Below are 19329 nucleotides of genomic sequence, written 5' to 3'. Positions count from 1 at the left end.
CTGAAGCCTATGATCAACGCATACAATGTACTTTTGGATTGAAGTGGGGGGGAATGATCTACCTCCTGTGATTTTGTAATGCATGATGAATTCTCTCAGTTTCAGTATTGCAGCTCTGTGGGTTTACATGATGTTAAATAAACAGTGCTACTGTTGAAATATATGGTCTAATGACGATGCAGAGGGAGTGTAATTAAAAAGTAACAAATCATCGTCTTGAGTTACTCACATAATAAATTGGGGTATTGCCAGGTAATCTGCAACATTTAGAATCAAAGTTCAAAGTAAATTTAATATCAAAGTGCCTATGTCAACCGTATACTACCTTGAGATATATATTCTTGCAGACATTTACAGGAAAATAAAGAAATACAGTGCAATAGAATTTATGAAAAACTAGTGAGCCTGAAGATTGTAGAGTCAGTTGAGAGAGTGAAGTTATTCATGCTGGTTCAGGAGCCTGATGGTTGAGGGGTAATAACTGTCCCTGAACCTGGTGGTGTGAGATGTAAGGCTCCTGTACTTCCTTCCTGATGGCAACTGTGTGAAAAGAGCAAGGCCTGGATGATGGGGGTCCTTGATGTTGGATGCTGTTTCCTTGTGGCAGTGCTTCTTGTATAAGTGCTCAGTGATGGGGAGAGCTTTAATCAAGAATACTTTGTTCTTTAAAACCTGCTCCCTGCTCATCAATTTAACTATTCTGCAGTTTATTCTCACCTCCTTAACTTTGTAACTTCCTTTCTCTGCTAAGAATGTTCAATCTTCAATGTGATTAAGCAGTCACACATTGTCCTGTGGTATTTTCTCAAATAACATGTGATCAGAGACCAAGATTGCCAGCACGTGAACACACAAAATGCCAGAGGAATTCAGCAGGTCAGGGGGCATCAATGGAGCAGTGTAAACCTGCTGATTTCCTGCAGCATTTTGTGTGTGTTACGCTGGACGTCCTGCATCTGCACAATCTCTTGTGTTTGCCATTCAGCATTTTTTCTCCCTTTGAATAGATTAGATGCCAGAGTTTGGTATATTTATTTATTCATCCTGAATGGTTAAATAATTTTGCCTACAGAATCACTTCTAAAATTCCCCTCCCCTCCATGAAAGTAATTATTTTCATCATTCTTTGGAATGTGGCATTGCTAATGAGGAAAATATCTATTGTCTGACTCTCAGTTGAGACAGTATTGGTGAGCTTCCCCCTTTCACAAGGGTGATCCCCACTGTACTGTTGGCCCATGGAGTTCCAAGGTTTAGACCCAACAGTGAAAAGAAATCCACGATATTTATTGAGCTGCTGTAGAAATGTTCGGCAACTTCAAGCTCCTTGCTGAGTTCCTCCAGCAAGTTGTGTGTGTTGCTCAAGATTTCCAGCATCTTCAGAATCTCTGCTGTTTATAATAATCAGCACTTCTCTCTTGTTCTGTGTCACTCCGAAAATGCACGCTGTATTCCTGGGTGTTGTTTCAGCACCCGGACCATACGTGATCAGATTATTCCCCATGTAATACTGCTTTAGGGGTTTTGTAGGGTATCATCCCCGGGATCCCAGGGAATGGACACTTCTGGAACAGCAATTTTTTTTAAATTAGCTTTAAACACTAGCTTTACTTGTAGCATGTATTTCGAAACATACAGTGAGATGCATCGATTTGCTTCAAATTAAATAAATGAAAGTAGTGCTGGGCAGCTGAAGAACTGGGAGACCAGTGAGGTGTGTGAAATTACTTACCTACACTCAGTATTAGGTATTATTAGGTACACCTGTACATCTGATTGTTAATGCAAATATCTAATCAGCCAATCATGTGGCAGCAACTCAATGCAGACAGGCATGCAGACATGGTTGAGAGGTTTGGTTGTTCTTCAGACCAAACATCAGAATGGGGAAGAAGTGTGATCTAAGTGATTTTGACTGTGGAATGATAGTTGGTCCCATATGGAGTGGGTTGAGTATCTCAGAAACTGCTGATTTCCTGTGATTTTCATGCACAGCAATCCCTAGAGTTTACAGAGAATCGTGCCAAAAACAACCAAAAAAAAATTACTGAGTGCCAGTTCTGTGGACAAAAGTACCTTGTTAATGAGAGAGGTCACAGGAGAAGGGCCAGACAGGTTCAAGCTGACAGGAAGGCAACAGTAACTCAATAACCAAGTGTTATTACAGTGGAGTGCAGAAGAGCATCTCTGGATGCACAACACATTGAACATTGGGCTACAGCAGCAGAAGACCACAAAAATATACAGTACTCAGTGACTACTCTATTAGAGACAAAAAGTACCTAATGAAGTGGCCACTGAGTGCAGCTTAAACAGTTTCTCACCTGACCCTACCAACTACCTGTACTCCAGCTGGGAATGGATTGGAAATAAGGCGCTGTACTGCAGGGAGCAAGATAGAGAAAGGTGTTTTGGCCATACACATCTTGCCTGACTCCCATCCACACAAAGATCAGCTCTGTTCTGAACCTTTTGGGTCATATCAATGCTTCTGTACCATCATGAAACAAACGTAAGCCAAAAAATAGCCACACAAGTTGACTTTGACGTTCCTACAGAATGGCTACTAGGTGAAAGAAATCAATCGGGCCCTTAAAGGGCCAGTTGGAAAAACCACTGCCTGTCTTCCCTATATTTCCACAGTTTCTGGGAGGCTTGCCCAGGATCCTGAAGAAACACTGGATTAATACCATCCACAAACCCGTAAGAAAGCTCAAATCCTAGCTTATACAGGTCAAAGATGACCGGGGACTGAAGATGGCTGGCATTTACATGATTGTCTGTGGATGCGGAGCAGCGTACATCAGCCAAATGGGGTGCACGGTGGAAGCCCGCATCAAGGAGCGCAGAAGGTGTATCCATTTGGGTTACCGGGAGAAATCAATAGTAGCAGAACATTGCAGTCGCAATGGCCATCAGATTGGCTTCAACTGAACAAAACTACCGTGCTGCGCCAATGGCTTTGGGGACTGCCTGTTGAAGGAAGTCGTTGAAATAAGACTAGAGAATAAGAGTTTTAACAAAGATGATAGTTTCACTCTAACTAAGAGCTGGAATTCAATTATAAACTAGGTGGGACAGTGGAAACTTGATTGGATGAGGACTAACCAATCAGGAGGGACGGACGATGGGTTGATATATACCACTGGACTAGACATGCCCAGGCATCATCCCTGAGGAAGATGGCAGAGTTTGTCATTGACATGTCAGTTAAAATTGATATCTGTACCCGGCTGGAAGCCCGAGAAGAGTTCATTCTTCAAATATAAGCTGTCAGAATGTCAATACATAAACGAGGCTTTGGGTGCAGACTCTCTATGGGGGAGGAGGGGTGCCAAAATCATTGAAGACTAAAAGCTGGGGCGAGGGTTGGAACAAGCAGTTCATTTGGATGGTGGAAAAGAGGATGTCAGCACGATTTGCAAAGGACAGGGTAGAAATGGAGTTGTTGCTGTAGGGAGGGTTGGGTATGGGTTTGGAATTGGTGGGAGGGGAACAGTGAATAGCCAGAATAAGAGTCAGAATCAGGTTTAACACCATTAATGTATGTTGTGACAGTTATTGTTCTGCAGCACAGTGCAATACATAAAAATACTGTAAATTACAATAAAGAATGTGTATTAAAAATTAAATTAAATAAGTAGTGCAAAAATAGTGTGGTAGTGTTCACAGGTTGGTTCATTGTCTGTTCAGAATCTAATGGTGAAGGTGAAGAAGTTGTTCCTAAAATGCTGAGTGTGTGTCTTAAACTGAGAGTGAGAGGGCCCTAGAACATATACTCTCAGTGGCCACTTTATTAGATACAAGAGTGGAACCTGGTGTGATCTTCTGCTGCTGTAGCCTAACCACTTCATGGTTCAATGCATTGTGCCATCAGAAATGCTCTTCTGCACACTACTGTTCTAACATGTGGTTATTTGAGTTACTGTCACATTCCTGTCAACTTGTACCAGTTTAGCCATTCTCCTCTGACCTCTCTCATTAACTATATTTTTTTTGCCCACGGGACTGCTGCTCACTGGATGTTATTTTTTCCCCATTCTTTGCATCATCTCCATTCTGGTGTTTGATCTGAACCTCTTGACCATGTCTGCATGCTTTTATGCACAGAGTTTCTGCCACATGATTGGCTGATTAGATATTTGCATTAATGAGCAGGTCCACCTGATAAAGTGGACACTGAGTGTAGATGATTATATATAAACACAAGCAAGCAAGGATCTTTATCCAGGATTCTTGCCATCCAAACCACAATTTATTTGACCCCACCCCTACCATCAGGCAGGAGGTACTGTAGCATTAGGACTAGGATTGTTAGTGTGGGCGTCTACTGAACTCCCTGCCACTGCCTAGGTCTCATCACTTACAAATCACCAGTAACATTGTACTGTTTACTTTTTAACTTGTGTCATAAATGCACCTTATGCCTATGGTCAATCTTCTGAAATATATTTTATTATTTGTTAATTAATTAGTGGTAATATTACTTTATGTGTTGTGTGTGAGTTATATGTACTGTGTTGTGTGCCTTGGTCTGAACTAACATTGTTTCTTTTGGCAGTGCACATTTATGTGGTAGAATGACAATAAACTTGAAATTGAAACTTAAGAAAGTTAAATTGCATGAAAATTAGCAATCCTACACTCGAATCCAACACCATTTCCTTATACCCAGTCCAGGATATAGATGACTCTTTATCTATGAGCTGAACTGATACTGCTGGCTTTTCACACCACATTGCTCTTTGTCTCTTTCTATCTCCCCCGTGTTAGCTGATTACAAAGAGAGCTTCAACACCATTGGAAACATTGAAGAAATTGCCTACAATGCCATCTCTTTCACCTGGGACGTGAACGAGGAAGCTAAGGTGAGGAATTTCTTTTTACCAACGTAATGAATGGAGAATTGGATGCCTATTTCCTAGCAACCACCAATTCTACAAACCAAATTCCTCCTCCTTCAGCCCTTTACTTTTTCCATCTATCACCTCCCGGCATCTCACTTCATCCCCCTTCCCACCTACTTACCTGGCTTCACCTGTCACCTGCCAGTTTGTGTTCCTTTCACTCCCCTCATCTTTTTATTCTGGCTTGGACCTCGTTCCTTTCCAGTATTCATGAAGGGTCTCAAACCGAAATGTCGACTGTTTATTCCTCTCCATAGAAGCTGTCTGACCCACTGATTTTCTGCGACATTTTGCATACATTACTCTGGATTTCCAGCATCTGCAAACTTCGCAGGTTTTTTCCTACAACCCATGTGTGTTACTTGTCCTTATTGACTCAACCAGTGTCTTCACCTAGAACCAGTAGTTAAATGTAATTATTTTTAAATTTAGAGACACAGCACGGTAACAGGCCTTTCTAGCCCAACAAGCCCATGCCGACCAATTACCCCCATGTGACCAATTAACCCACTAACCTGTACATCTTTGGAATGTGGGAGGAAACCAGAGCACCCAGAGGAAACCCACATGGTCACGGAGAGAACATGCAAGTTCCTTACAGACAGCGGCAGGAACTAAACCCCGGTTACTGGCCCTGTGATAGCAGTACACTAACCACCATGCTGCCATGCCACCCCTAAAAGGCATACAGAAGCAATTAATCTAGCAACAAGACCCCAAATAAGAATACAAAATCCTTTTGAATGGGTATTTCCTTAGGCTGCCAAAGCTCTGCCTGAGAAGTATTGTGTTAACAGACGAATTGTGCTTCAGCAGCATAATGGCAGTGCCTTGGGAGCTGTTTGGAGAAACCTGTTGATGCAATTGGATAGGATTGTACAAGTATTTTGACCTACTTTGTGTATTTTGCCAGTATTAGCACGTTGTGATCCCTTTAGAATGTAACTGTAAGCTATCATTGGATCAGTCAGCTGTAACATGTTCATTTATAAATGGGAAGGCTGTCTTAAACAGATAAAAGTTGAAGGAGAGGCTTGGGAAGGGACTTCCTTATCCTTAAGGCCAATTTATACTTCTGCATCGAATCTACGCCGTAGGTACAACGTAGCCGCGTGCCCTATGCCGTATCCTGACTCGCACCTCCCCAGAAATGTAACTATGCGTTGCAATGACACAGACCGCAACAACTGTGATTGGTCCGCTTGGTAGCATGGCATTTCCTCCAATGCATTTCTGGTTGCTTCTTCTCGTCAAATCGTCAAATCTATCTGCCGACATCCGAAAATATTTGAAATGCATTTCCTCGCCCATGTCTCTCAGTGGCCGGACAAGCACAGAAAATTCACCCTCCTCCTGCCTCAATCCGTTCAGTGGTCGTACACACCATCTCCTCCAGCGTCTTCTTTCTTTTCTGCATTGCAGTAATTTCAATAAATGTAACTCTTGTTCAACATTTATTAGCTCCAACACCAACATGATGCGCTCAGTTTCAGTTGTCATTGTTTGAAGTACGCAAGGAAACTCGACACAGTGGCATAGAAACCCCACCACCAACTAGTGTTCTGGCGGTGAATTGCAGAGCGACGCAGACACACCAATGCACAAGTATAAGTGCTCACAACAGCGTGGGCCACTTGCATAGGCTACGGTGTAGAGCCTACACAGAACTATAAATCAGCCTTCATCCCTCTTTCAGTTTTAATTTTTGACAAAAGACAGTTAGGATGTATTGGGAATGTGAATCCATTAAGAAAATTAGAAGACTATGTATTGGAGAGAAAATAGTCACAATCTGGGGTGTTGGCATTGCAAACAGACAATATGGCTGCTGCTGCTGCCAGAAATAGTTTTAAATGACATACTATGCTTTGGTCAGAATAGGCAATATTTTGTTTAGAGCTGACACGTAACATTTTAATGCTTGGGATTCAAAGTTCAAAGTAAATCTTATTATCAAAGTAGAGATATATCATCATATACAGCCCTGAGGTTCATATTTCTGTGGACATACTCAGCAAACCTATAGAAATAGTAACTAAATCAAGATCAATGAAAGATCAACCAGAGTGCAGAAAACAACAGACTGATAAATATAAATGAATAGCAATAAATAATGAGAACATGAGAAAATAAGATAAAGAGTCCTTAAAGTGAGATCATTGGTTGTAGGAACGTTTTAATGATGGGGTAAGTGAGTGCAGTTATCCCCTTTAATCAACGGACTGATGGTTGAGGGGTAGGAGCTGTTCTTGAACCTGGTGGTGCGAGTTCTGAGGCTCTTGTACTTTCTACCTGATGGCAACAGTGAAAAGAGAGCATGGCCTGGCTGGTGGGGATCTCTGATGATGGATGCTGCTTTCTTATGACAGTGTTTCATGTAGATGTGCTCAGTGGTTGGGAGGGCTTTACCTGTGATGTACTGAGATGAATCCACTACCATTTGTAGGATCTTCTGTTCAAAGGCATTGGTGTTTCCATACCAGTCAATACGCTCGCCACTACACATCTATAGAAATTTGTCAAAGTTTTAGACACTGACTCCTAAGGAAGTTTTTGTAGATAATTAGATAAAGTCTTAGGACAATACAACACAGAAACAGGCCCTACAGCCCATCTAGTCTATGCCAAACTGTTATTTTGCCTAGTCCTGTCAACCCACACCTGGATCAAAGCCCTCCATACCCTTCCCATCTATGTATATACTTATCCAAACCTCTCTAAAATGAGGCAATCCAACCCATGTCCACCATTTCCACTGGCTGCTCGTTCCACACTCGCACCACCCTCTGAGTGAAGAACTTTCACCTCAGGTTCTCTTGAAACATTTCACTTTTCACTCTTAATCTATGACCTCTAGCTCTAGTCTCACTCAACCTCAGTGGAAAAAGTTCTGCTTGCATTTACCCTTTCTATACCCCTCATAATTTTGTATACCTCTGTCAAATCTCCCCTCATTCTCCTATCCTTCAGGAATCAAACCCGAGCCTATTGAACCTTTCCCTGTAATTCAGGTCCTCAAGTCCCAACAACGTTCTTGTCAATTTTCTCTGTACTCTTTCAATCTTGTTGATATCTTCCCTGTAGGTAGGTGACCAGAAATGCACACAGTACTCCAAATTAGGCCTGATCAAACTCTTATTCAATTTCAATAAAACATTCCAACCCAATACGCTGATTTATAAAAGCTAATAGGCCAAAAGCTCTCTTTACAACCCTGTCTACCCGTGACACCACTTTCAAGGAATTATGCATCTGTATTCCCAGATCCCTGTGTTCTACCACACTCCTCAGTGCCCTACTGTTCACTGTGTCAGTCCTGCCTTGGTTTGTCCTCCCAAAGTGCAACACCTCACACTGGTCTGTATTAAATTCCATCTCAGACCATTTATTCCAACTGTTCCAGATATCACTGCAAGCTTTGGTAGCCTTCCTCACTGTCTATTATTCCCCCAGTCTTGGTGTCATTTACAAATTTGCCGATCTACTTTACCACATTATCATCCAGATCATTGAAATAACCACCACCAATCCATGCCACACACCAGGAGTCAAGAGGCATGCAGTCAGAGAGGCAACCATCTGCTATCACTCTCTGGCTTCTCCCGCTAATTCAATGTTAAACGCAGTTTACTACCTCTTCCTGCACGCCAAGTGACTGAGCCTTCTTGATCAGCCTTCCATGCAGCACTTTGTCAAGGGACCTGCTAAAATGTATGCTAAACATATGTTATTAAGCCTGCTTTTTGTTGCTGTGTTCAGTGAGCATTCGGTCTTTTTGAGGTAGAGTACTGAGTGATCTGGATTACTTTGAGCCCTTGTTCATGTACATGAATGTCTAGCCCATACAAAACACAAATGCAGTCTGTATTTCCACAAAAAGCTAAGATCTGTAGAATCTGCTGGAGCCGTGAAAGGAGAGCGTGATTATTGGGATTAGTGGGTTAAATCCTCCAGACTCTGCAGTAGGTCAGGATTCGAAGCTGAATTGGCACGTAAAATTTCTGAAAGCCTCAAGTGGCCATATCCCACTTTGCAGGCATCAGAGTTGTTGCCTTACTCGTAGAGTTCCCTATTGTCAATAGCTGGTCTCTTATGTTCACTTCCATTTAGCTCATTAGGGGAAGGGATTGTGTTTTGATAGCGTTGGGTAAATGCCACTGACTTCGCATTCCCCTGGTAAATGGATAGGTAGTGGTCTTTCTCTGTTCATATTTAACTTTAGAAAGAAGCAAAAATAGGTTGCAGCACCACTCCCGAATTCGGAAAACACAGTATATCTGTTCAAAATATGACAAAAAAAAATTACTTAAGCATTTCTATCCAGTCCTTGACATAGGCTTAACTTTTAAGCTTTTGCTCTATCTCTGCATACACTTGTTGTCTGCTTGACTGAGAGTTACAATTAAATTTGCTATGACATTTCATGTTGCTAGGATACAGTCATAGTTGAACTGGCATGAAAGGTTACTGCAGGAAGAAACTTTGTCAGATACGTACAGTATTATTAGCAAATCTGGCTCTTTCAATCAGCCCTTTCAAATATAATAGTCTCTGACACAGGATGCTATTGCTCAGGCCTGGCAGAAACTGCAGGGATGACTTGCACACTTTAGATAGACAACTCCCTACAAAGTGTAGGCAGGATGGTTAACGCAGTAGAATGCTCCTCCTGTGAGATGTGGGATTGCAGGGTACCTAGCAGTCTCCTTGATGACTACATCTGCAGGAAGTGCACACAACTTCAGCTTCTGACTGACAAGGTCAAGGAACTAGAGCTGGATGTACTCAAGACCACATGGGTAGCTGAAAACCTCATAGGTGAGACTTTTACTAAAGTGGTCACACCCAGACTGCAGGCTTCAGATAGTAGATGGGTGACCAAGTAAGGAGAATAAGCAATTAGAGTAGAGTTCCCCTGTGTCCATTCACCTCAGCAACAAGTATGGCCCTTTGGATACTGCTGGGAGAAGTAACATATCAGGTCACAACCACAGCAGCCAGGCCAATCACAGGGAAGGGTAAATTCAGGTAGAGTGATAGTGATAGGAGAGTTGACAGTTAGAAGGAAGGGCAGGAGATTCTGTGGCTGTGAAAGAGATGCCAGGATGGTGTGTTACCTCCCGGGTGCTAGAGTCAAGGATATCTCAAGAGTGGTTGCAGAGTATTCTCAAGGGGGAAGGTGAGCAGCCAGAGGACATGGTGCACATTGGCACCAGTGACATAAGAAGAAAGGGAGAAGAGGTCCTACACATGAGTTTAGGGAGTTGGAAAAAAGGTTGAAGAGCAGGTCCTCCAAGGTGGAAATCTCTGGATTATTCCCAGTGCCACATGGTAGTCAGGGCAGGAATAGGATGATAGTACAGATGAATGAGAGGCGAGGAACTGTACATATAAATATATATAATTAAATTATTGTGCAAAAAGAGGAAAAAAAGTATGGAGTGAGGTTGTGTTCAAGGATTCATTGTCCATTCATAAATCTGATGGCAGAGGGGAAGAAGCTGTTCCTGAAGCAATGAATGTGTGTCCTCAGGCTCCTCTTTAATGGTAGCAATGAGAAGAGGGCACGTCCTGAGTGATAGGGGTCTTAAGTAACAGTCATCACCTTTTGCAAGTGTCCTGAATGCTGAGCAGGCTTGTACCCATGACGGAGATGACTGGGATTACAACCTTTTGCAGCTTTTCCTGAGATCCTTTGCAATGGTCCCTCCATACCAGATGGTGATGTAACTAGTTAGAATGTTCTCCAAGGTACCTCTGTAGAAATTTAAGCATGTCATTACCAACATACCAAGTCCCCTCAAACTCCTAATGAAATATAGCCACCATCGTGCCTTTTTGTAATTGCATCAATATGTTGGGCCCAGGATAGATCTTCAGAGATGTTGACTCCCAGGAACTTCTAACTGCTCACCCTTTCCACTGCTGATCCCTCGATGAGGACTAGTGTGTGTTCCCTCGACTTCCCCTTCCTGAAGTCCACAATCAATTCCTTGGTCTTACTGAAGATGAGTGCAAGGCTGAGTTTGCGATGCCACTCAACCAGCTGATCCTGTATGTCTCCTCGTCACCATCTGAAATTCTTCAACCATTGCTAAATTTATAGATGGTGTTTGAGCTGTGCCTAGCCACACAGTCGTTTGTGTAGAGAGAGTAGAGCAATGGGCTAAGCACGCATCCTTGAGATGCGCCAAAGTTGATTGTCAGCTAGGAGATGTTATTTCCAATCTGCACTGACTGTGGTCTCCCGATGAGGAAGTCAAAGATAGAGTTGCAGAAGGAGGCACAGAGAAACAGGTTTTGGAGCTTGTTGATTAGAACTGAGGGTATGATTGTGTTGGAAACTGAGCTGAGATCAATAAACAGCAGCCCGATTTAGGAATTACTAGTGTCGAGGTGACTGAATGAAGAGCCAGTGAGATGGCAGCCGTTGTAGACTTATTGTGGCAGTTGGCAAATTGCATCAGGCCCAAGTCCTTGCTTAGACAGGAGTTGATTTTAACCTTGACCAACCTGTCAGAGTACTTCATTGCAGCTTGAAGCGTGTGCATTTTAATGCTAGGAGTATTTTGGGTCAAGGTAATGAGCCTAGAGCAGGGATCAGTACATGGAACTATGATGTCGTGGCCGTTACTGAGACTTGGTTGACAGAGGGGCAGGAATGGGTGCATAATAGGTGAGTTTCAATGTTTTAGAAATGATAGAGAGGGAGGTAAAAAAAAGAGATGAGGGAATTGCACTACTAATCAGGGACAATATCACAGCTGCACTCAGAGCAGACATAATGGAAGACTCATTCACTGAGTCTTTATGGGTAGAACTCAAAAATAAGAAGAGTGCAATCACTCTGAGATTACACTACAGATACCCCCTTCCTCCTCCCAATAGCCACCAGGACATTGAGGAACAGATATGCAGGCAGATTAAGGAAAGGTGCAAAAGCAATAGGGTTGTTGTCATGGGAGACTTTAACTTTCCTGATACAAGTTGAGGCCTTCTGAGTGCAAGAGGTTTTAGATGGGGCAGAATTTGTGAGGTGCATCCAATATGTCCTAAGTGCAGCAAGAGGAGATGTTGTACTGGATTTGTTGTAATGAGCCTGACCAGGTGACCAATGATTCAGTGGGTGAACCGTTAGGCAACAGTGACCACATCACCTTGAGTTTAAGACGAGGGTAAGGATGGGTCTTGTGGGAGAGTATTAATTTGGACCAGGGCAAATTAAGACAGTATTAGGCAGGAACTAGGGAGAGTCAAGTAGGATTAGAGGGAACCCCAAAGCATTCTATGCATGCATCAAGAGCAAGAGGATAACTAGGGAGAGAGTACGACCATTCAAGGTTAAAGAGGAGAACACTTGCTTGGGTGCAGAGGATGTGGGTGAGGTCCTTCGTGAGTACTTTACATCAGTATTTACCAAAGAAAAGGATGCGGAGGATTGGGAGAGTAATGCTGAGGGTATTGATATGCTGGGATATTTTGAGGTAAAGGAGGAGATAGTTTTAGGTCTCTTAAATAGCATTAAGGTGGATAAGTTCCCAGGCCCTGATGGGCTATATCCCAGGTTATTGAGAGGGGCAAGAAAAGAGATCGTTGGGGGCTTGATCAATATCTTTGTGTCCTTTCTAGCCACAGGCAAGGTCCTGGAAGGCTGGTGAGTAGCCAATGTTGTTCCATTTTTCAAGAAGGGAACCAGGGATAATCCTGCAAACTATTGACTGCTAAGTCTCATGTCAGTGGTAGGGAAGATACTGGAGAGATTTCTTAGTGATAGGATTTATGAGCATTTGGAAAACCATGGCCTAATTAGGAAAAGTCAGCATGGCTTTGTGCAGGGCAAGTCGTGTCTTACTAGCTTGATGAGTTTTTTTGACAAGGTGATGAGAGTGATTGATCAAGGATGCTGAAGATGTCTACGTGGATTTTAGTAAGGTGTCTGACAAGATCCCTCATGAGAGACTCATCCAGAAGATTCAGATGTGTTGGGTCCATGGTGAATTGGCCATTTGGATTCAGAACTGGCTTGCCCATAGGCAGAGGGTAGTGGTTGAGGGGACTTATTCTAGCTGGAGGTCTGTGATAAGTGGTGTTCCGCAGAGATCTGTACTGATACGTCTGCGGTTTGTGGTGTATATAAATGATTTGGATGAAAATATATATGAGTGGATTAGTAAGTTTGCAAATGGTATGAAGATTAGTGGTGTTGTGGGTACCATAGAAGACTGGCAAAGAGTACAGTGGGATACAGATCAGTTGCAGATATGCGTGGAGAAATGGATGATAAAGTTTATGAACAAGACCCTTAACAGGGTTGATGAGCAGGTGGATCTTGGGTCCCTGTTTATAGCTCCCTGAAAGTGGCGACATGGGTTGGTAGGATGGTTAGGAAGGCACATGGCATGTTTGGCTATATTAGTCGAGTTCAAAAGTCAGGAAATTATCTTGCAGCTTTATAAAACTCTAGTTATGCTGCTTCTGGAGTATTGCATACATTTCTGGTCGCTCCATTATAGGAAGGATGTTGAGGCTTTGGAAAGCATGCATAAGAGGTTTACCAGGGTGTTGCCTGGACTAGAGGGCATGTGTTGCAACAAGAGGCTGGACAAACTTGAGTTGTTTGCTCTGGAGCAGTGGAGGCTGAGGGGAGATCTGATAGAGCTTTATAAGATTATGAGAGGCCTGGATAGAGAAGACAGACAGTATATTTTCCAGGGGTTGAAATGTCTAATACCAGAGGGCATGTATTTAAGGTGAAAGGGGATAATTTCAAAGCAGATATGAGGGGCAAGTTTTTTTACACAGTGAGTTGTGGGTGCCTGGAATGAATTGCCTGGGCTGGTGATAGAGGCAGAAACATTAGAGACTTTTAAGAGATTTAGATAGGCACATGAATGTGTGGAAAATGGAAGGATATGGATGTGGAGGCAGAAGAGATTGATTTAGTTAGTCATTTGATTACTAATTTAATTGGTTTAGCAAAACATTGTGGGGCAAAGGGCCTGTTCCTGTGCTGTTCTATATTCAATGAAGATGATGAAAGATGATCAGGTCTTAGTCTGGAAAGAATTCTTGGCTTCAGGTTAGTTTTATGAACCTACGTTTCATGCAAGGTTATAAAGAGCCTTGATGTTTGAATTCTCCCTTATCTGAATTGTTTTCCTGTTGGCTGAGAACATCCTTCCTACAATTAAGTTTCCATACAGCAAGTGATGTACTTTATTCAGACTGCAGGTCAATGGGACTCAACAGAGTAATAGCTTGGCATGGACTAGATGGGCTGAAGGGCCTGTTTCTGTGCTGTAATGCTCTATGACTCTAAGGAGTGTGTGCAATAAAACCAGTGATATCTGTGAATATTGTATTTTACTGTACTTTTGATACATGTAATAATTATTTTGGGTATGTTTCTCTTGTATAACACAAAGTCCCCATCTTTCCAGCAAGCAAACTGCATTCAGCTTGATTTAATCTTGAAAAAATGTTCAATTCCTGTTTTCACATTTCATTGACAAATAGTTTAAGGATGATTGTTTGGATCACAAAAGGCTAAAATGAAGGACTTAGAAATTACTGAAACAAATGATACAGTAATCATGAGGGATTTTAATTCACAAGTGGACGAATCAACAGTATATTGTATGTTGGCATGTATTAAAGATGGATCTAGATCAGTATTTTGAGGATTCCACTCGAGAACAGGCTAAATTAGATCTCCTTCTTATTCTGGCTTCTTTTCCCTTCTTTCCCAGTCCTAATGAAGGATATTGACCCGAAACATCAACTCTTTATTCCTTATCTTTCCATAGATGCTGCCTCACCTGCTGAATTCCTCCAGCATTTTGTGTGTGTTATTTAGATCTAGTACTATATTTTAAGGAAGAGTTAATTAATAACTACAAGAGGTTCTGCTGATGCTGGAAATCCACAGTAACACACCAAAATGCTGGAGGAACTAAGCAGGTCAGGTTACATCAATGGAAAGGAATAAACAGTTGACACTTCAGCCGAGACACCTCATCAGGAGTAAGTCCTGATGAAGGGTCTTGTCCCGAAACCTTAATTGTTAACCATAGATGCTGCCTGGCCTGCTGAGTTCCTCCAGAGTTAATTAATAAACATCGTGAAAGGGTCCCTTGAATGAAGTGACCATAATGTTGAACTTTACATTAATTTTGAGAATATGTTTCAATCTGAAATGAAAGTTTTCAAACTAAAGAAAAGAAATAATGAAACAATATAGGTCAGGTTGGCTGATTTTCAACAAACATAGTCTCCTTCAAGGCACAAAAACGTAACAAGAAAAGTAATCCAACCATGGATTATGGGAGAAAATAAAGAGACTTGAAAGGCTGACTGGAAAAACAGCAGGCCTGATCATTGGGAGTGTTCTAAAATTCAACAAAGATTGATCATGAATTAAATTTAAACAGACCTGTAAAGCTGCCAGGAAAAACTGTGTGGCCTGAAAATTGGGAGTGTTCTAGAATTCAACAATGTTTGATCATGAATTAAATTAAGAGACTTATAAATCTGCCAGGAAAGTAGAAACAAGAGGCCTGAGATTGGGGGTGTTCAAGAATTCAGCAAAGTTGAGCATGAAATTGCCTAGAAAAGGAAATAGAGTACGAGAGTAAACAAGAGAGAACAGGAAAAGAGCCTCTATCAGAATGTAAAAAGTTAAGATTAGAAAGACAGTCGTTTACAAACAAGAGAATTTATAAAGGGGAATAAGGAAGTGGCAAAAGAATTAATTACATTGCATTTTTCTACATGGAAGAAGATGCAGAGAAACATCAGAGAGTCAAAGGTCCAAAAAATGAGGAAATAAAAGAAATAATATTAGTAAATAAATACTTGTTTGGTTATCAGATAGAATATAGTGTAGGGAAGTGTATGGTCATTCACTTTGGTAGAAGGAATAAAGGCTTAGACTATTTTCTAAATAGGGAACAAATACAGAAATCAGAGGTACAAAGGGACTTGGGAGACCTCAAGCTGGATTCCGTAAAGGTTAACTTGCAGCTTGAGTTGGTGGAAAGGAAGGCAGATGCAATGTTAACATTCATTTTGAGAGGACTAGAAGATAAAAGCAAGGTTGTAATGCTGAGGCCTTATAAGGCATTGGTCAAATCGCACTTGGAGTATTGTGAGCAGTTTTGGGTCCCTTATATGAGAAAGGATGTGCTTGTACTCTCAGGAGTTTGGAAGAATGACGGAGGATCTCATTGAATCCTATCGAATATCGAAAGGCATGGATAGAGTGGACATTGAGAGGATATTTCCAATAGTTGGGGGAGACGTTGACCAGGGAGCACAGCCTCGGAATAGAAGGAAGACCCTCCCTCCCCCCCTCCATCCACACCCCCCGCCCCCTCTTCTGGCCTTTCAAGCCATGCCATTTAACCCTAGTTTAACCATGCAAGAATTTACAAATGACCAATTAACCTACTAACCAGTACACTTTTGGACTATGGGAAGAAGCCCAGGTATTTCATGGGGAGGACGTATAGATTTCTTACAGATGACATCAAAATTGAACTCTAAGCTCCAATCTCTTGAGCTGTAAATAGCCCCGCACTATCCACTACGCTACCACGAAGCCCTTTAGAACAGAGGTGAGGAGGAATTTCTTTAGCCAGAGAGTGGTAAGTCTGTGAAATTCATTGCCACAGACGGGAGTAGAAGCCAAGCCATTGGATATATTTAAAGCAGAGGTTGATCGGTTCTAGATCAGTAAGGACATCAAAGGTTATAGGGAGAAGGTAGGTTGAGAGGGATAATACATCAGCCATAATGGAATGGTAGAACAGACTCGATGGACCAAATGATCTAATTGTGCTCCTATGTCTTACGCTCATAATATAGCATCCTTTAGCTTTTGAATAGTTCTTGACGTTGGAAGGTAACCAATATAACAATAGTATTTAAGAGAATAACAAGTGAAAGTAAAACATTTTTTATCTTAACATCCATTGTAGATAAAATATATAAAGTGTGTGTAATAAATAAAGGACATGATATCCAGGCACCAGAAAAATAAGAGCTCAGTGTGAAGTTATGAAAAGGTTATCATGTTTGCCTAACCTATTGTGGTCCTTTGAGGGTGCATTGGGTGGACTGGATGTTTGGGTATTGGGGATGTGGTGTATCTGGATGTTTAGGACAACTTCAATAAGTTACCATGTGGGAAGTTGCTGAACGAGAATAGAGCACGATGAATTGGGGCTTGTATAGATTAGTGTGGATGGAGAGTTGTCCAACACATTGAAAGTAAAGAATAGGAGCACAAGCCCTTCTCATGTTGAGAGGCTATGACCAGAGAGGCAGTTTTAATGATTGATGCTTGGGCCCCAACTATTCACAATCTATATCAACAGTTTGGCTGAGAGGACCAAATATAACATTCCACAGTTTGCTGATGACACAAAGCAGTAATGAGGATGCTAAGAGGCTCTGGGGATTTTGACAGACTGGGTGGGCAATACATTTGAAAGGGAGATTGATGTAGTAAAATGTGAGGCTGTGCACTTCCATAGAGGGGAGAGGTTTTTTTTTTAAGCACTAGGCATTCGGCCATGTTTTTAAAAAATGGCTAACCTAAGAGATGAACAAGCAGGCTTCCACAAGAGCAGGTCATTAACTGACCAAATAGCCACACTATGCATCACAGTCGAGCAGTCATTTGAGTGGAATTCTTCTCAGTACGTCAACTTTGCCGATTATGAAAAAGCCTTCGACAGGTGTAGACAGAAAGACCCCGTGGCACTGTGGAGTACCTGGCAAGATGGCCAGACTGAACAAAAATTCATATGGGGGAATATAGTCAACCATGACATACACTCACCAGCAGCTTTCATGTGAAGACAAGAGTTGGATAAAGGCGCCCGATGTTCCCTTTCCTGTTCATTCTGGCCACACACTGGATCATGAAGATATCTGCAGCACAGAAAAGGAATGGGATCCAGTGGACACCCTAGAAACAACTGTATGAGCTGGACTTCGTTCTTCTATCCTATACTCATTAACAGATGAGAGGGAGAAAGAATAGACATGGCAACCATGTCAGCACAAGTTGGCCGTAACATCCACAGAGGGAAAACTGAAGTCCTCAAGATCAATTCAACCTGCATCAAGCCAGTCACTCTCGATGAAAGTCCACTTGAGGAGGTAGAAGCCTTCACCTACCTGGTCATTGACAGACAAGGCAGCACCAAGCAGGTGTCAAGGCAAGAATCAGCAAAGCTAGGGCAGCCTTCATCCAGCTCAAGAACATCTGGTGCTTCAAGGAGCTATCACAATGCACCAAGACCAGGCTTTTCCACTCCAACCTCAAGTCAGTTCTTCTCTATGGGGCAGAGACTTAGAGGACAGCAAAGACTATCATCAAGAAAGTTTAGACCTTTATTAATTGCTATCTGAGGAAAATCCTCCAGATCCACTGCCCAGACACCGAGCTATAGCAGAGAACACACCATAGCTGTTCACCTCCCTTTAAAATGACACACAAAATCATCACTGGTACAGCCAATTGGTTTTAGAAGTCACATAATCAGTTAAATGGAAATCTGTTTTTTGAGACCTGTATACAGTCAAGGTGTTTCAATTGATTGTAGTAAAAATACACCTGTATCTGCAAGGTCCGACTCTTGGTGTGTCTTTATCCTGGCAAAAATTACACCATGAAGATAAAAGAACACTCCAAGCAACTCTACGAAAAGGTTATTGAAAAGCACAAGTCAGGAGATGGATACAAGAAAATTTCCGAGTCACTGAATATCCCTTGGAGTGCAGTTAAGTCAATCATCAAGAAATGGAAAGAATATGGCACAGCTGTAAATCTGCCTAGATCTGGCCATCCTCAAAAAAATTGTGACCGTGTAAGAAGGGGACTAGTGAGGGAGGCCACCAAGAGACCTATGACAACTCTGGAGGAGCTACAAGCTTCAGTGGCTGAGATGAAAAGTCTGTGCACACAACAACTATTGCCTGGGTGATTCACCAGTCACAGCTTTATGGGAGAGTGGCAAAGAGAAAGCCACTGTTGGAAAAAAAAATTACATGAAATCTCAGCTAGAGTTTGCCAGAAGGCATGTGGGAGATTCTGAAGTCAGCTGGAAGAAGCTTCTATAGTCTGATGAAACCAAAATTGAGCTTTTTGGCTGTCAGACTAAACACTATGTTTGGCATAAGCCAAACATTGCACATCATCAAAAACACACCATCCCCATTGTGAAGCATAGTGGTGGTTGCATCATGCTGTGGGGATGCTTCACTGCAGCAGACCCTGGAAGGTTTGTGAAGGTAGAGAGTAAAATGAATGCAGCAAAATGCAGGGAAATCCTGGAGGAAAACCTGATGCAGTCTGTCAAGGAACTGTGACTTGGGAGACCATTTGTTTTCCAGAAAGACAATGACCCCTAGC

General features: G+C 42.1%; 1 protein-coding gene across 4 annotated transcripts in view; it reads left to right on the top strand.

The window, feature by feature from the left end:
* grhl2b (grainyhead-like transcription factor 2b) overlaps nt 1-19329 on the top strand; it is a 174779-nt gene that overhangs the window by 119017 nt on the left and 36433 nt on the right. For all 4 annotated transcript variants that reach the window (XM_072272503.1, XM_072272325.1, XM_072272240.1 and 1 more), the window contains one exon: nt 4774-4868. In XM_072272503.1, coding sequence (XP_072128604.1) covers nt 4774-4868 — 95 coding nt within the window. The remainder of the gene's footprint in view (nt 1-4773; nt 4869-19329) is intronic.

Source organism: Mobula birostris, chromosome 1, assembly GCF_030028105.1.
Source record: "Mobula birostris isolate sMobBir1 chromosome 1, sMobBir1.hap1, whole genome shotgun sequence".
Classification (NCBI taxonomy): Eukaryota; Metazoa; Chordata; class Chondrichthyes; order Myliobatiformes; family Myliobatidae; genus Mobula; species Mobula birostris.
Note: the sequence above shows the minus strand (reverse complement) of the source record. Positions and strands in the feature narration are given on the sequence as shown.